Source organism: Heliconius melpomene, chromosome 5, assembly GCF_056956725.1.
Source record: "Heliconius melpomene rosina isolate 202511_hmr_F chromosome 5, ASM5695672v1, whole genome shotgun sequence".
In the NCBI taxonomy this organism is placed as follows: Eukaryota; Metazoa; Arthropoda; class Insecta; order Lepidoptera; family Nymphalidae; genus Heliconius; species Heliconius melpomene.
The window spans coordinates 1,363,676-1,380,306 of NC_140393.1; the positions used below are offsets into that span (position 1 = coordinate 1,363,676).

Consider the following 16,631-nt stretch of genomic DNA (forward strand, 5'->3'; position numbering starts at 1 on the left):
TCATTTGCTATGCTAGCTTTGAGCGCTTGTAAATGGTTTATTTTGTACCGATTTTAAAATTTATCGCCTTTCTCTCGTACTGAGCTTCTTCGGAAGAACGGACCTTGCCTTATTTTGAACACTACCCATTTCTTCTCGGTTTTTTATAATTTACTACACAGTCGAGTAATTTAACTTTAAATTTGACCCGATTTGGCGATAACTTCAACCTTCATTACGAAGTAAAATAATTTCTTCACGCGTCGATAACGACAGTTCAAATTCTTTCGGCATGTTGGCTTCAAGATTTTTTCTGAACACTAAACAAATGTCTCGTTATTAGAATACGCTTCCCAATGTTCACATGTATACATACAATGTTCACATTTTACCTAAAGTGACAAAATGTCGCGGGAATAACATTGTATCTAGGGAATGGTTGGTGTGCAAATACTTATTTGACTTTAAAAAAAGGTGTTTTTACCATCTATTTTTTTTATTTCTGTTTTCTATGAATTTTTAATAATCAATTCTAAATATATATAGATTAAGCTATTAAATACAATAATTAACTGAAATCATTCTGTGTTTTACTAGGTGTAATTTCAAAAAAATTAGGTATGCAAATACTTTTTTTACCCACTGTATATTCTATGCAGCCATTATAATTTAAATTACAAGTAACTAAACGTGGCCCAGGGGCACTGGTGACTGTAACGCGATGGTTGTGGGTTTGAATTTATTATTATTTATTAATGAAAAAAATAATTATTACAATATATGTAATAATTATTTTTTTTATTAATTTTATATGGTGCCCCGGTCTCGGAAATAATAACGTTAGGACGTTTAAGAATATCATAGAAAGTTTTTCCGGTACTCACATTTATAAATATAAATAAATTAAAATTAAAAAACCCGTTTTACTATTAAAAGTAATGGGAAATACTTGAAATACATAGCAAAAACTTTAGCACCCTTTTTTAAAGATAGCAGCCAAGATAAACACTAATGTGAAGGGATGATAAAAGAAACACTAATAAATTTTGCAAAAATTTTATTGGACAGGCAAAAACTAAAACCAATCGTGCATAAAATTTTTAAACTCAAAACAAATAATAAAACCTTAACTTGATAATGCACGAACTAAACTCATATTTTTAACTACACTTACATAAAAAAATAGTAATAAAAAGTATTATTTGATAATCACTAAGCAGGTAAAAATCTAAACATATCATAATCATAGTCTAAAAGGATTGATCATAATCACAAGTTCATGATTAAAACAATTACATATATGATCTTAAAACAAAATAAACAAAAAGTATATGAATTGATACATAACTCCATGGTAATTTAAAGATGTATAGCAAAAAATTGATCTCAATCATTATGTACCAATACACTACCAGCGTCTAAAAAAGCACAAATTAAAAACAACACTGCATTCACAATAAATTAGCATATTAATATGGTTAAAATCAAAATGCACTTAAAAATACTTAGTAAAAAGACTTAAATAGATAATTACGAATACAAAGATTAAATATAAAATGTTAATCGATTAAAACTTTTCAGCTCTCTGAGTTTCGGGAGCGTCACTGGACTGTGACAGCTGAAAACAAACTTATTGAGTCTTATTTAAAATCAAGTCAATTACTGTGGTCCAAATAATATTTAAACGATAACGATGTGCTGATAAAATTTTGTCAATCGCCAATAACGATTAATCTTTTGAAAGCATATTATTTAAAATATGATAAAAGAACATAATCAATTGGCAACACTTGGTACGTAATTACAAATTAACGTAATTATAAAAAAATAATGGATCCTTTCCAGCAATATATATTAAAATCAAATATTAAAACTGTATGGGTATAAATGGGTATGTATATAATAAATTAGTCCAGATAACTACATTATAGAGAAATGCATATAAAATGGGTTAAAATCAAAAAATAAAACATGCCCTCGACAACAATTAGTACTAACTTAAACTAAACTACGGCATCTGCAGTTTACTTCAACAATCTACTCTATTAGAGATCAAATTGTCGTACCTACGCTTCGAGCTATTATAATAAAATCTATAAAAATCCTCAACTGTATAGTAAAATCTGATAAAATCAACGAGCTTACAAGCTCTATCGTGTCTGTATACTCGACGATTCAATGATAAATGATAGTCTTTTTTCGATACAGTTCTATCAGTCTTTTTTTATTGTTTTCAGTCGAAATGCCTCATGCAACTAGTTGCCAACCGTACCATATATTCAGTATTGTACTATATTTTACATCTATGGCCATGTACTATAATACTATTTAAAAAGTATTTATTGCACCTGGTACACTAACTAGAACAACAACTAGAACTTTAGACATATATGGCAACCATAGATGCTAATGACGTTATAGTTAATCAGTCTTTATACTGAGCATCAATGCCATCGAGTATCAAAACTATTTGTGTACGAAAAACATATTATAGTTTTGATATTAGATGTCATTGGAATATAATTACTATGATTATTACACGTTAACAAAACTTATACAAAACTGAAAATTGTTTATAGCACTTAAATCTTCAGAAATATGTAGGACTATTGATTGCCTTTAGTTTAAATATTGTCTAAAACTATTTTTCCTATATTTATTCGTTTAATATGTAAAGGTGATTTATTACACTGTTTTTGATTGATCAATTTTGTTTGTATATTGATATAAAAATGTTATAAGAGCAGTAATTTAAGAATATTTAGTTATTTTAGTAGCGTCATAGCATACGTCTACCATTTGTCCTGCGCCAGCGCAGTGTTGTACTGTGGGGGTGAATTGATGATCTTTCTTTCGTTCGGAGTTCCGGTACTTTTATATGAGTTCGCTTGTTTTTGTAGCTCTGTAAATTTATAATTAAATAAATTTTGGTGAGAATTTCTATAATAATGCAATATTTATAGAAACTTTGTTTGTATTTTTATTTTTTTAGATTATATATTACTACAATTAATTATTTTTCTATTCTATTTTTCGCAGAGTCGCTTAAATGTATTGTATTGAAAAGTATTTTTCTTATTATAAATTTAATAAAAATTGCATGTAGATGTATAAAATAACAATAGATAATTATTATTAAAAAAATATAATTTGTTTAATACTAAATTGAATAAAAAATTGAGGAAATAAAAACAATAGGTAGTACTTTTTTTAACCTTTTTCTGTTCATAGTAATTCAGACGACTTTTTCCTCCCTTTCAGTAATATTACTAAGGTCTAAGGAAGTATTGTGATATATTTTTTTTATTTATGAATAAAAATGCAGTTCGTATTCAGATCATATTAGAATGCATCAAGGTTTGCATCGTGTGATATCTGCATACAATATAATACCTTGCGATTAACTGCAAGTACATACAAATTAGGTGTTATATCGTAATTCTTATATACGTGTTCAATGTTGCGTATTTTTATTTTCCTTACATAAATGCTGTTTCGTTCTCTATTAACACTTTTTGTACCAAGAGGAGAGATAATTAAATAAAAATATATACTTGTATGTAGGTATTGTCTTTACTGGACTTTAATACCTTTTTAAAAAACCAGCTTGCAACTTGCGACCTAATCATGAATTGCCATCTACAAATAGCTACAAACACTCGCCATAAAGAGAACCTAGTATTTAGTTACTCGATTATAAACACTTACATATTATATGTATAACGAAGTAGCCTGACTGTAATTGCATAATAAAATGGCATATTATATCGTACCTGCGATGACTAGCAACATCTTCCTGCGAGCTCCGAAAGCGGTCACTCCAATTTCAGTGAGATCAGCGTCGTTCAACGATGCAAAGGTCGACATGTCCAATTCGTGTTTTTTGAACAAATCTAGATTTAAACAATACTTATGAAATTGCTAAAGATGGAGGTGAATGGATGTGGATGGATGTACATAATGATAGATGTGGATGACGAATCTTAAAATTATTATTCTATATTAATAATAATAACTTCAGGCAAGTTAGCCCACACTTGCTTGTGGAAAACCGACATGGTATTTTCCTAATAATGCGACTGTGACAATACAAGTTCTCTAAATTAATAAAATATGTCAAATTTTGTTCTTAATACCTGATATATTTTTAAATATAACATCCTCACCTATATATTTATGTAAACCAATGTCTCGTAACAAGTCGTACAGTTGTTGGTATCGGCAAGGCTTGCCAGTCGGCGGGGAGGGCATCGGCTCCACTATGTTGGGACGCGCCAGGTCCGATCTGTTCCAACCTTTTTCAGGCTAAAATTTAAAAAAAAAGCAAAGTATTTTACCTATATATCATTTTTTGAAAAAGTATATTATAAATTCATTATAAGTAATTAAAAACAGTCTATATTCACAAAATTTCTAAAATGTCTTATATTCACACCAAAATGATTAATAATCATGATAATGCAATTAAATGTTTTTTTTATTCTTTGCGATTATAAAGGAAAATACATATATTAATAATATTCCGTTGCACTCATAATTGATTGAAGTTCTTTCTAATAAGACAAAACTCTGTCACATACTCACCTTTGGCCGAAAAGTGACAATCTCTCTTAAATTAAAGTTACAATTTTATAACATAATTTTAATTATTATCTATAGTATGTCTGGTTGTAAACGCGATGGTTGTCGATTAGATCACCTCGAGGGAGTTATTATATATAAATTATTTTCATTTCCCTGTGCCAGTAGATGAAATGCAGCGTTGAGTTCCGCTACTCAACAAACAATGTGTCCACAATAATGCGGTGCGTGGGTATTTAACACTAGGTTCCCTTTCTTTGTCTTATTATATTTGCGGGATAGAGCGTGAAGATTTTTTTTTATTACCGTAGTCATTCCATCATTTTCGTTCAATTTCAAGGGATTAGGTGAAGTGTGGCTGAAGTAGTATCCCGACCAGCGTGTTGTGGGCACTCTGTATCCAGACGACACATTTTCACGCATTGCCTGCAAATATATAGCTTATTACTTAGTATATTTTATGTTGTTTTGTAATTATAATAAAAAAATATATTTTCAGATTATATAGTTACGTCATCGTGGTTGGTAGAGTGCTCAATTCTCATCATGAATTAAATCCTTAATGTTACTTATTTATAAGTTACTTGAAATTTTACTATTGACATATTTGTATATTTTTTATATATTTTACTTTTACCTACTGAAAGTATTTCCTGCGTTTTTTAAAAAAACAATTTCATATTAGAGAATTAAACTTATTATATTATATACAGATTTTGGTTTTTTTTTCAGCTTTACGCTGTATGTAAAGATACTTCGCTTCCCACTTTCCGCTAAATTCTGGAGGCATTACGTGTTAAAATAATAAGTGTTCCATTTCCCCGAGTGGAGATCGAACCCACAACCTGTAGAGTTTACAGTCACAGACCTGTGCTCCTGCGCCAGGACTGGCATACATAAATGCATACATACATACATAAAATAAATACAACCTTATTAGCTTCAGATTGCATTTTTCTATAATCAGACAGCGGCGACGGCGACATCTTAGTTAATGTTTCCAGAGTTTTCTTCTCACAGCCGACAGCGCGACGATCAGATATGTGCAGCTCTGATATTATGTTCGCTAGTTCTGTTAGTTAAGTGAAAATTTACAAAATGGCGTCGTTGATGTAGAGATAATTAGTTAGGTTGTCTTTGTTTAGCGTTTGTTTAAATATTGGGAACCTTAACAACTGTTTGCTCTATCTAATAGATTTCTGGTGTTGGGATACTGGCAACATATATCTAACTAGCGGACGCGCGCAGCTTTGCTTGCTTATTTAGGGGTGAATTCTAATAAACCACGAAACATGTGTTCAATGAAATATTTTTAAGAGTCTAAATTTCAAATTTTATAAAAATCGGTTGCGATTTAAAGATTTTTCCATACAAACTTTCAACCCCTTATTTGCACCCTTAGGGGGTGAACTCTAGAAAACCAATAAACACATGTTCAATTAAATATGTTAAAGAGTCTAAATTTCAAATTTTATAATACTCGGTGGCGTTTTAAAGATTTTTCCATACAAACTTTCAACCCCTTATTTGCACCCTTAGGGCAAGAATTCTAGAAAACGATGAAACACGTGTTCAATTAAATACTTTTAAAAATCTAAATTCCAATTTTTATTAAAATCGGTGACGATTTAAATTTTTTTCCATACAAACTTTCAACCCCTATTTCACCCCTTTAGGGTTAAAATTATTCAAAATCCCTTCTTAGTGGATGTCCAGATTACGAAAGTAAACATCTGTCCAAATTTCACGTTTCTACCATCAGCGGTTACGGCTGTGCGTGCGTCTTACCTCAGTCAGTGAGGACAAGTCCTTTTATATATATATATATATATATATAGATTAGATAAAATTACGTCATAAATAAATGGCAATTAATTTTTTCTATATATTTTTTTTCACTGTAATAGCGATGGATGTGGGTTCGGTTCTTGTTCGGGGGAATTTATTATTTTCATTTTCTCTCTCTGGTAACAAGGCAAAGTGCGGCGATGAGTTTCGCCACTCAAAACGTAACGCCTCAGTAAATTCACACGAACATAACTTAGTGTTAATACATAGTCAATTTCAGTGTCTTTTAGAAATGAAACCGTCCTTTTCAGTCTTTTATATTAATAATATAAATTAAAACAATAAAATAAAAACAAACAAACCTTTTCCATGTTGCGAGCGATCGTTATCAGAACAAGGCGTGGGGCTGTGGGTTTTGCTTATGGGTGACACTGATGGGGAAACCACATTGCTGCCGTCACCTGCTAAAAATAAAAAAAAAACAATATTAATATTATAACGGGTGAAATGCGGCGAAAAGTTCCGCCAGTCAACAAAGGTGTAAGCAAAATTTTATGGTGCGTGGGGAACGGAGTGTCCTAACATTATGTTCTCTTTGTCTATCCGGATATAAGCAAGATATCCTACTGCATGAAGCTAAAATGAATATTAGGTACAAAAAGTTGGCCAATTAAGTTGTAATTTTTAAACAAACTACTCCGTGGTACTCCGTGTCTCAATCAACGATAGGCTTTCAACAGTATATCTCATAGTATAGTATTTTTAAAGGTGTCAGTCATGTACATGACACCTTTAAAAATACTATACTTTAATTTAATAAAGAGGTTTTTATTCTCTTTATCATTAAAATAATAAAATCACTTACCCTCTATAAATCACTATTTCATATACGATTGTGCAATAGGGGAGGCCACTTATTCGTTTCATAAATGCAATAAGACTGTTGTTTTAGGAATATTGTATATTTAATTATATTATTAAAAACATTTAAAGAATAATTTACCTGATATATTCTGTGTATCCAGAGAAACTGAGCTTCCTGTAAAGTTGCTCTGGTAACCACTACTTGCTTGCGAGCTCGAATTCAGTAGTTGTGTTACCTAAACAGAAATTAAATTACTTTTTTAAAAAAATCACGCATCTCCAGCGCCTGATTATAAAAACGATGGTAGTTACTGGGCTTGACCACCAGTCGAAATAATCGAAAAAAAAAACGTATGCAATTTTTCTCACATGTCTATGCTCAGGAGGCACCTGCAGACATGGCATATTTTCTCCTGCGTCTTGCATGCCGGAGAGGGCTAAAACAGAGTATAAAATTTAGGAATATGTTGTTTTTTTTAAAATAGCTCTTTATGGGAGTTTTATATCGTAATAATTTAAAAAATCCATGTGTTAACTATAGTAAGAGAGAGTATTTAGAAAGAAATAACCTATTTACTAAAATATCTATTGTTTTTCAATTACAAAAAGATTATTCGTGAAATAGGGAAATCTTAATATATTGACTAACTTAAAAGTACCATTTAAAAAGCTATTTTTTTCCGAATGAGAGTTGAACCTCCAAAACTATCATAAAATACAAAATACTAACGATTCCATGACCCCTGATTCTTATAAACAACAGGGGCAGGCATGGCGGGGAAGTGGAACTGGGCCTGGCGAGGCTGCGGCGAGGCCAGCATCCAGCTAGGGTAGGGCGAAGCGGGAGACAGCGGCGGATTGTACAGCATGTAGGGCGCGTGCGGGCTGAACGGGCTGAACGGGCTGAAGTTGGGCATCACGTTGCTCAGGGATGGAATGTTGTAGGACTCTGGGACTTCCGCTGTAATCGAGGATTCCTTGTTGCTGAGGAGTTCGCGGCGGGCTTCGTAGATGTCGCCTGTGTGTTAGATATAAATTTCATTAAGCTGCTATGTAGTTAATTTTTTTTTTGAAATCCTACAATTTGAAAGTAACGGTTCATCAATCTGCAGTTATTAGCAATTTTTCAAGTGCTATGTCTCGGGCAACTATATAGTAATTAACTTTATAATGAGAGCGCTTGAAGAATTTACAAAAGCCGCAGGTTCAGATCCATTTATGATGATCCAAATTAAACTCTATGTAGGCATAAAGCAACGTATACCTTTACGTCGATATAAAGAGAGCAGTTACGAATACAAGACTTAATCCAATAAAAACATATAAAAACTTGCATCAACCCGAAATCGAACTCCCTACGCACTACTATCTATAGCACATACCAGCACATCGTTCAATCCCCTTTATAACCACCGACGCGATCCCCTGCTTGGGCTTGCGGCGCACGCTTATGTAGACGCGGTGCTTGTCCATTAGGCGCGAGACGGCGTCCCCTTCGACGCGGCACTGTTCCTCTGCCACATCGAATATGACCACCAGTGGGAGGCTGCCCTGGAATAGAGGGTAGTGGGTTCAATATATGATTAAATAAGTAGCTGCACTTCTTATCACGTAGGGTAGACAACGAGAACCTAGTGTGATAACAATTTCATTTCCGACTTTTCGGCTAATTGTCGTAATTTTCAAGACTGCTTGTCGAGTGGCGGAATAGAATGGCAAATTTTATCTTCTTAGCAAAACGATGAAATGAAAGTACCAAGTTTTGCAGATGTTGTGCCACTGCACCACGGCTTGATTATTTATTATTAATTTGCAATCATTTTATTTTCAAAAGAAAATAAACAAAAAATTAAAGCTAATTAATAATAATCGTTTAAAATAAGCACAACGAATAGGTACAATTTTACATAATTATTCACTTCATTCATACATTTGTAATAGTGACATCATCCTATAGGAATATGGACCTAATAAATACTAACATTGTAAAAATGGCTTAACCTTTAATTAGCCAAAAAAATATTGCTATAGAATATAACAATACATATCGTAGAATTTTTTCTGCAGATGAAATTGCCTGGTAAAAAAATTATAATAAAAAAATATTCTACCACCCAACTCAAAAAAATGTTTTTGACACTGCTTGTTGAGTTGCGGAATTCAATATCGCGCTTCGCCTTGGTACCATTGCGAGAAAAATTAAATATTAATAAATAAACCGACGCGTTACAGTCACACGCTTGTGGCCCTGCAATACACAACCACAGCATTATGCTGGTGTAAATTATAACAATATTTGTTTTATTAATAATATTTCAAAACTAAACTTAGACCATTTCAATCTCGTCTTCTAAAAGCAATAAAATTGACCTAAAGGCCACACGAGTACTTTAAATAGCTATGCAAGCAGCAAGCACATGTATATCAACGTGTGCAAATTCGGGCGCGGAGGCGAATCAATTAATGTACGGGCTTTCCGATGTCATCCATCAGATTGACGTCTCGAGGCCAGGGTACAAGTGGTGTGGCCTTGAGTTTTAGCGTGTATGTACGAGTATGCTGAATGTACTCGTATGAATATTTATGCGTATGATGGTTAAAGAAAGTTACTTAATACTAATTGACGTTGCTGATGTTGTTTTAAATAAAGATTTTAAATATAATATAAATATTTTATAAACATAATCTTATTTTAAATATTATCAATACAGTAAAAGAAAATTCCCTTACAAAAAAAATTGACAATTAAAACATTTATTCAACTTAGACTAAACTTCGCTTTCATATAATCCCCCATACAAAAGAATAACCAAAAAAAGTACTTACAACCAACTGCTGCCTAGCGGTATAAACATCTTTTATTTGTCCAGTGATAGTGACGCAGCTCTTCCTCAGCACCGGTATGTTAGGGTCGTCCGCGTCAGGGAACATTATCTGTGTGTTTGTCCCCTTCATTATAACTTTGAGTTGTTCCGCATTTCTCCCGACCACGACTGGATGGTGCATTGGTGATATTTCTAGACTCATTTGAACTTGAGTTTGATTCTGTAAGGGAAAATTTTATTATTAATTATAATTAACCACGCAATGCCCGATTCTCACTTGGCAAAATGAATTATTTTCATTTCCTCGCTCTGATAACAGGACAAAGCACGGCGTTGAGGTCCGACACTAATTCAAGACATATTTACTATCATAATTAATAAAATTAAACATTTAAATAAAATAAAAGTTAAACTAATATTTTCTATAATTATATTAGTTTATACAAAACATTGGAAATATCCGACTCGCTTAATATTTTCACACAATTCAAACAATTTAATTCAACTAAACAGAATTAAATAATTACCTATAATATAAACGAAAATATCTACCTGCCAAACACGATATTAGTAATAAACTTTTTTTAATGTATTCAAAGTGTTATTACACACTTAGGAAAGAAAAGTATTTATTTACCACACACTTAGAAAGGAAAACATAAAAATTTGAACATAGCGGGATTTGAACTCACGCTCTTGGACGGTTTCCGGCTACATTCAAATTTTTATACGTTTTCTAAATAAGTAATAATGAACTATCACAGCGCAAGCTGGGTACTCACAGCAAGAGGTCCGCACATGTAGTTCATGAGTAGCGTGGTGGCCTCCATGGTGCCGTGTACTTCCCACTGCACCCCTTTCACCACCAATAGGTTAGCGTGGAGTTTGGGACGATTTCGGAGCATTACCTACGATAATAAATATAAGAAACTGTTTACATATACACTATTTCGAATCATATTCTTTTATAAATATTAAAATACATTTCATCAACACTTTTTCCTACAATTCTGACTCATTATTGCCTGGAAGGGAGTATGTAACTACAATTGTACATGGTTCTTAGCATATGTAATTAGCCTGTCAGTACAACACTAAAGTATAAAAAATATCATAAAAAATTGTAATATCAATTCCGCTTAGCGTTTCCTATACATATTTGCTATTTTATATCTTTAGGTTAACAAAAAATATATTTGTTTACTTATTTTATTTGTATTTAAATATTCAAAGACATGTTATAAGTGTAGATTTATATTCTAGATATATATTTATTTTTAAATAAATAGTTGTTTAATATTACCTGAACATTATATTGCTCCTGTATCTGCTGAACGTACGGAGAGCTGATATCTGGTAGTGGCTGTGAAGGCGCTACAATAGGCAATTCGAAGCAAAACACTAGCGGTGTCAAAGCCTGGATTGAAATAGATAACATTATAAAACAATAACATTAATAATAATAAGATAAAGCGTAACATTGCCATCATTATTCTCAATTAGATAAAAACTTTGAGAAAATTTATCATATTTACGCATATGAGAATTATTGTTTGCGACGATCGCAGGTTCGAGTGTTTAAATGTAATATATAACATGGTGTAGGTACAGAGTATTTTATAAGCTCGTGCTACACTATACCCACTGCGACATAACTGGGTCAAATGAACATTAACTACTAAACCTAACCTAAATATTAAACCTCATTTTAGTAATTAAAAGTTATACGTCTTTTTAATTTACACTTTTTAACTTTTTATATTATTATAACTATTTTATTTTAAAAATATTTTTTAGTTTTAATTATATTATTTCTATAGATAAATAATATAATACCTATAGAAATAATGAGGCCAGTCGTGGCGAAAGGTACAGGCATGGGACTGTGTTATGGGTTTGATTTCCACTCGAGAAAATGAAATATTCATTATTTTAATCTTAAATAAAAAAAATATAATTAATACTAACCCGCACTCTAGCCCTCGCTCGCTCCACACGCTCCATATCGCCAGCGATGGACACCTGGTTGCTCTTCTCTTGAGTACTAGTTCTGTTAGAATCCGGGAAGTGGATATGGCAGCCAGTTTCTTCCATCACACGTTTGATTGTTAAACCACCCTAGGATTATTAAATGTATCTATATTATAAAATTATAGATTGTAAACGTCATTTAAACTCGAAAACATTTTAATTTGAAATTTCTCATAAATAAAAAATGTCAAAACTCGACTGCCGACGTAGCGCAGCGGTACAGCGTGTTTCGGTAAATGCAACGGTCACTACCGTCTATTCGGGTAACGAATTATTAGCATTTCTTCGCTCAGATAAAAAGAGAAAGAAAGACGTTGGGATCCACCACTACGCACGCAATATCCCGAAAATTAGGCGAAAATGAACGGAGAAGGAACGCAGTGTCTTAACACTAAACTCCCTATGCCTACGTTGCTATTTTGTGGAATTAAATTATAATAAACTAGTGGCATTGCAAGGGTGATAGCTATATTACGCTTAGTTTAACCGAGTTGCGGAAGTCCGCTAATCTTTATACTTATGTGAAAATCATCCATTACTAAAGGAGTGACTGACGGACAGCCGCACAATCTACACTGCATAGAAAGAAGGTTGGTATTTGGCATTTTCACTATATGAAGAGTAGAAACGGGAAAATAAGTCTAAGCTATGAAATAACTTACTAAATTTCTTAAAACGAAGTCATAGTCTACAACTAGGTAATAATAAATGTAATAAAAGCCGCACACATTTGCACAGCACGATGGTTGTAGATTCGATTCTCATATGCAGGAATGAAACATTTTATAATTTCATTTCCTCTCTGGTAACATTAAGTTTACAGGTTGCATATGGGATACACAGGTGTTAAGTAAGTAGGTATACATTTCGTATCATTTTTTAAATATTAAATAAATATTCCATTGAAATATTATTTTTCTAGCAAAGTATTATTAATATAATATTTACAACAAAAAACATAAAATAAGTGGTGGGAATTAACTTTTTTTAAATTAAATAAAAAATATTGCGTCAACCGAAATCGCTTGTAATAATATGGCAATTCAGCTATTGTTTCATTTGAAATTAAAACATAAAATCTTTTTATAAAAAATACATGACGGTATTATTAGGTATCGACGTTCATGAAGTAAAATATTTACACATAATAGAAAAAACAAAATAAAACAAGGTAAAAATCTTAGCTATTTAAAATGTAAGCAAAACTTTAAACAGCCAAGATTTGAAAGCTTTAATATCATATAAAAAATTAAACGAGACAGAGCGCAGTTTTGAGTTGTGCATTCAACACGCAACGGCTCCAGAAAATGAGGAACAGAAGTGTGTTAACGTTTGGTACCCTCAGTTTAATCTGCTACGCGCGGGATACAGCATGAAGCTTAAATTTTAAATTATATTAAATCAAAGGCTAAGTTTTTAAGTTCAATACCACTTTCGCTTAGCAACAATGACAAATTATAGAATTAACATAGTATTTTTTATAGATTCTGCTCACCCGCATGCAAAATTATCACACACGCAAATGATACAAGGAATTTACCATAAAAATAACAAGGTATCGCTTAATATTCCACATACATTACAGTTCGGAGGTCAAAATATTACGCGCAAAGAATGTTGGGAGTTTTATAAAACGTACAGAAGAAAACGTGACAAAAGTAAGAAAGTTATGTAATTTGTCGTAATCTTAACATATTCTATCATCAGTGTGGAATAGGTAAAACTTTAAATTATTTTAAAAATAATGGTTCTTTGGTTTGATATTTTTAAGTTTTTTTAATTTCTGAGAAAATTATTCATATTTTTATCGTAATTCACAATAGACACAATAGCGCATAGTAAAATGTCCATTAAATTAAAAAATTATGTATACTTAATATAAATTAAAATATTCAACTTACTTTTCCAATTATATGCGAGTGGTCTGTATAGCTGACATCAATCTTCATGGTGACACGGTTACTCTGCGAAATAACACCGACAAAAAGTGTTAATATATTCAATATCAAGACGTTCCTTTAAGCTTTAATATAATAATATCTAAACGAGCAATTTTTTAAGGGCACAAGCGTGCGACTATAAATGCGACAGATTGTGGGATCGATTCCCATTCTAGGAAATGAAATATATGTTAATAGAAATATATAATAAATATATAATAATAGTTTTGATAACGAGGCAAAGCGAGATGTTAAGTTCCGCTATTCAAAAAACAATGCCTTCACAATTCGTCGGGGGGTTTTAATGGGAATGGAGTGTCTTAGCACTAGGTTCCCAGGTTCCCTCTGCCTGCCGCCACCCGCTTGAAGCTTAAAAAATTGATTTTTTTACTGTATCTAATATTTTAATAGTTATTTTAATAGGCTAGATATGTTTACAAGTTTAAATTTAACAATAAATTTAATATCAAATTTTTTTTAAACTTGTAAAGATGATGTTTAAAGTGACAATATAATTATTATACACAGTACATACCCTAAAGATGTTTAAGGTGAAAATATAATTATTATATAGTTTACAATACGTACCCTTGTGTCAAGCAACTGCATAATTTTTTCTCTCGCCAACTTGACATCATCAGGCCGTCCAGCAATACGCACATGAGGATCTGAACAAAACAATCATAATTTTTATGCACACACAATAATTTACTTTTAAATTATACTTATAATTTTATTACAAGGCTATATTTTAACTTTTTAAAGTTTAATAAATATTTATTATAATTCTAACCTAAAAAATTGTCTAATAATTCATTATAATTATTATCACGTAATTTTCTAATAACATCATAAACTTGTTCGTAATTATTTTTATAAATCATTCTAAATATATTTAAAATAATATCAAATTAGTATGAATATTAAAATTGATGTTTCGCCAACGTACTCAATTACAATATAACAAAAATTTTAACTAAAATAATATTGCGCCAGACTGGCGCCGCGCGTTGTCTATTTGGCGCCATCCCGCCAAAATTCACTTTATAATATAGGTAAAAGTATACGTTATTTTTTAAAAAATCCGGTGCGTTTCAAAAGCCGGGCATTGTAAAATAAAATAATTATTTTTTCAAATTAGATATAATAAAATAAATTATACATTTATTTTATAATAAAACAAAAAAAATAATATAATTAATCTAAAATTTTTTTTAATTCGTAAACTATAAAATATTTGTAAAACGACACAAAATGGAGAGGATAAAATATATTAATAAATCCACTACGAAATATAGTAAAAAATATGCAAAAAAGATAATTTAAAATTTTATAATATGTTTTGTATACCTTTTTTTGAACGAGCTCCAATTTTGAGTCGTGCGGGCCAATTTATCAATGTGTTCGTTTCATTCATGACCTTCGAAAATAGAAAGTATTAGACATTATGGGCAAATTGTAGTATAATAAAAATAGATACGGAATTAATATCACGCTGTAAAGGCAGCTATAAGAAACAACCATATTTTTTCTTACCCTATGAAAAAACACTTGGGCTGTTTGAGATTCTTCCAAATTCTCTGTAAATATAATAAAAAGAAACATTTTAGGCCAAATAGAATGTAATATTAACATACTCTTGTTTATTATAAGATTAAAAAATTTACCAGCCAACATGGCTTCCAACCGACGCCTGTCCACTCGGAATCTCTCCTGATATACATCCTCAGCACTATTTAATCCAAGTATTACCGCTAATTTTTGTAGGTCCTCAGATGATGTCACAGAATTGCTGGTTCCACTTTCGGATGCCTATTTCCAATAAAATAGTTAATGATAACAAGACATTGTTCTCGACGTCAACCACGCTCAGAATGGTAACAAAATGGCGGATACACTTAACCATCTTCTATATTTTTAAAGATTCAACTAAAGTTAATTAACATTTTTTTATATCAATGTTAAGAAATAGACTTACCTCACTCATTGTATCTTTGTCAGAGTTACTTTTAAAGTCTGAGAGATGTGTTTTCACGGATAAAAAGTTTGCTGACGCCATAGTGAAAATATAATCAAATTAAACTTAAAACACTCATTCAATTTGTAGTCATTAAAATTTATATATGATCAATGAGTATATAAAACGTCTATACATAATTACAAACTTAGTAAAATTTCAAAATTATATGTTAGTAAAGTACTTCCACTTTCCGTTTTGGTATCCCAAACCCGACTGAGTTAAAAAAAAAATTTTTTTCGTCATTCTACTTATAAATTATTATAAATGAGGGTAGTTTTATTTTATGTATAACGATCTATGACGACTCTATGGTTTTAACTCACACGATTAATAAAGCAAAAAAAACACTTAAAGAGTCAATAAAATAATTTTCCAAAATATTATTTTAATTAACCTCGTCAATACTATGCACATTCCAAATATTTAACAATAAAAAATGATTTTTATTATAATTCAAATGGAGGCCTGTCGAGGATTCACCAATGAGAGGCCGTCCCGCCATTAGACGTTGCCGCCAAGACGGCGCCAATAGACAAATTGCAGTGAACTAATTTATTTTAATATTTTTAAGTTAATAATTTTGTAAAATTTATTTGCTAATCT

At 31.3% G+C, this 16,631-nt stretch overlaps 1 protein-coding gene across 1 annotated transcript; it reads right to left on the reverse strand.

The window, feature by feature from the left end:
- Nucleotides 1–1,019: 1,019 nt before the first annotated feature.
- BicC (protein bicaudal C) lies at nucleotides 1,020–16,254 on the reverse strand. Its single transcript, XM_085185774.1, has 20 exons — nucleotides 15,987–16,254; nucleotides 15,676–15,820; nucleotides 15,545–15,588; nucleotides 15,359–15,428; nucleotides 14,597–14,676; nucleotides 13,970–14,032; nucleotides 12,006–12,155; nucleotides 11,341–11,454; nucleotides 10,820–10,945; nucleotides 10,039–10,257; nucleotides 8,595–8,763; nucleotides 7,943–8,230; nucleotides 7,582–7,649; nucleotides 7,352–7,448; nucleotides 6,711–6,812; nucleotides 5,493–5,632; nucleotides 4,867–4,986; nucleotides 4,146–4,284; nucleotides 3,753–3,872; nucleotides 1,020–2,881 (listed from the first exon to the last, which is right to left on the reverse strand). Exons 1-20 carry the CDS (start codon nucleotides 16,065–16,067, stop codon nucleotides 2,772–2,774), a joined length of 2,445 nt encoding a protein of 814 aa, XP_085041900.1. The 5' UTR covers nucleotides 16,068–16,254; the 3' UTR covers nucleotides 1,020–2,771.
- Between the last annotated feature and the right edge of the window lie 377 nt (nucleotides 16,255–16,631).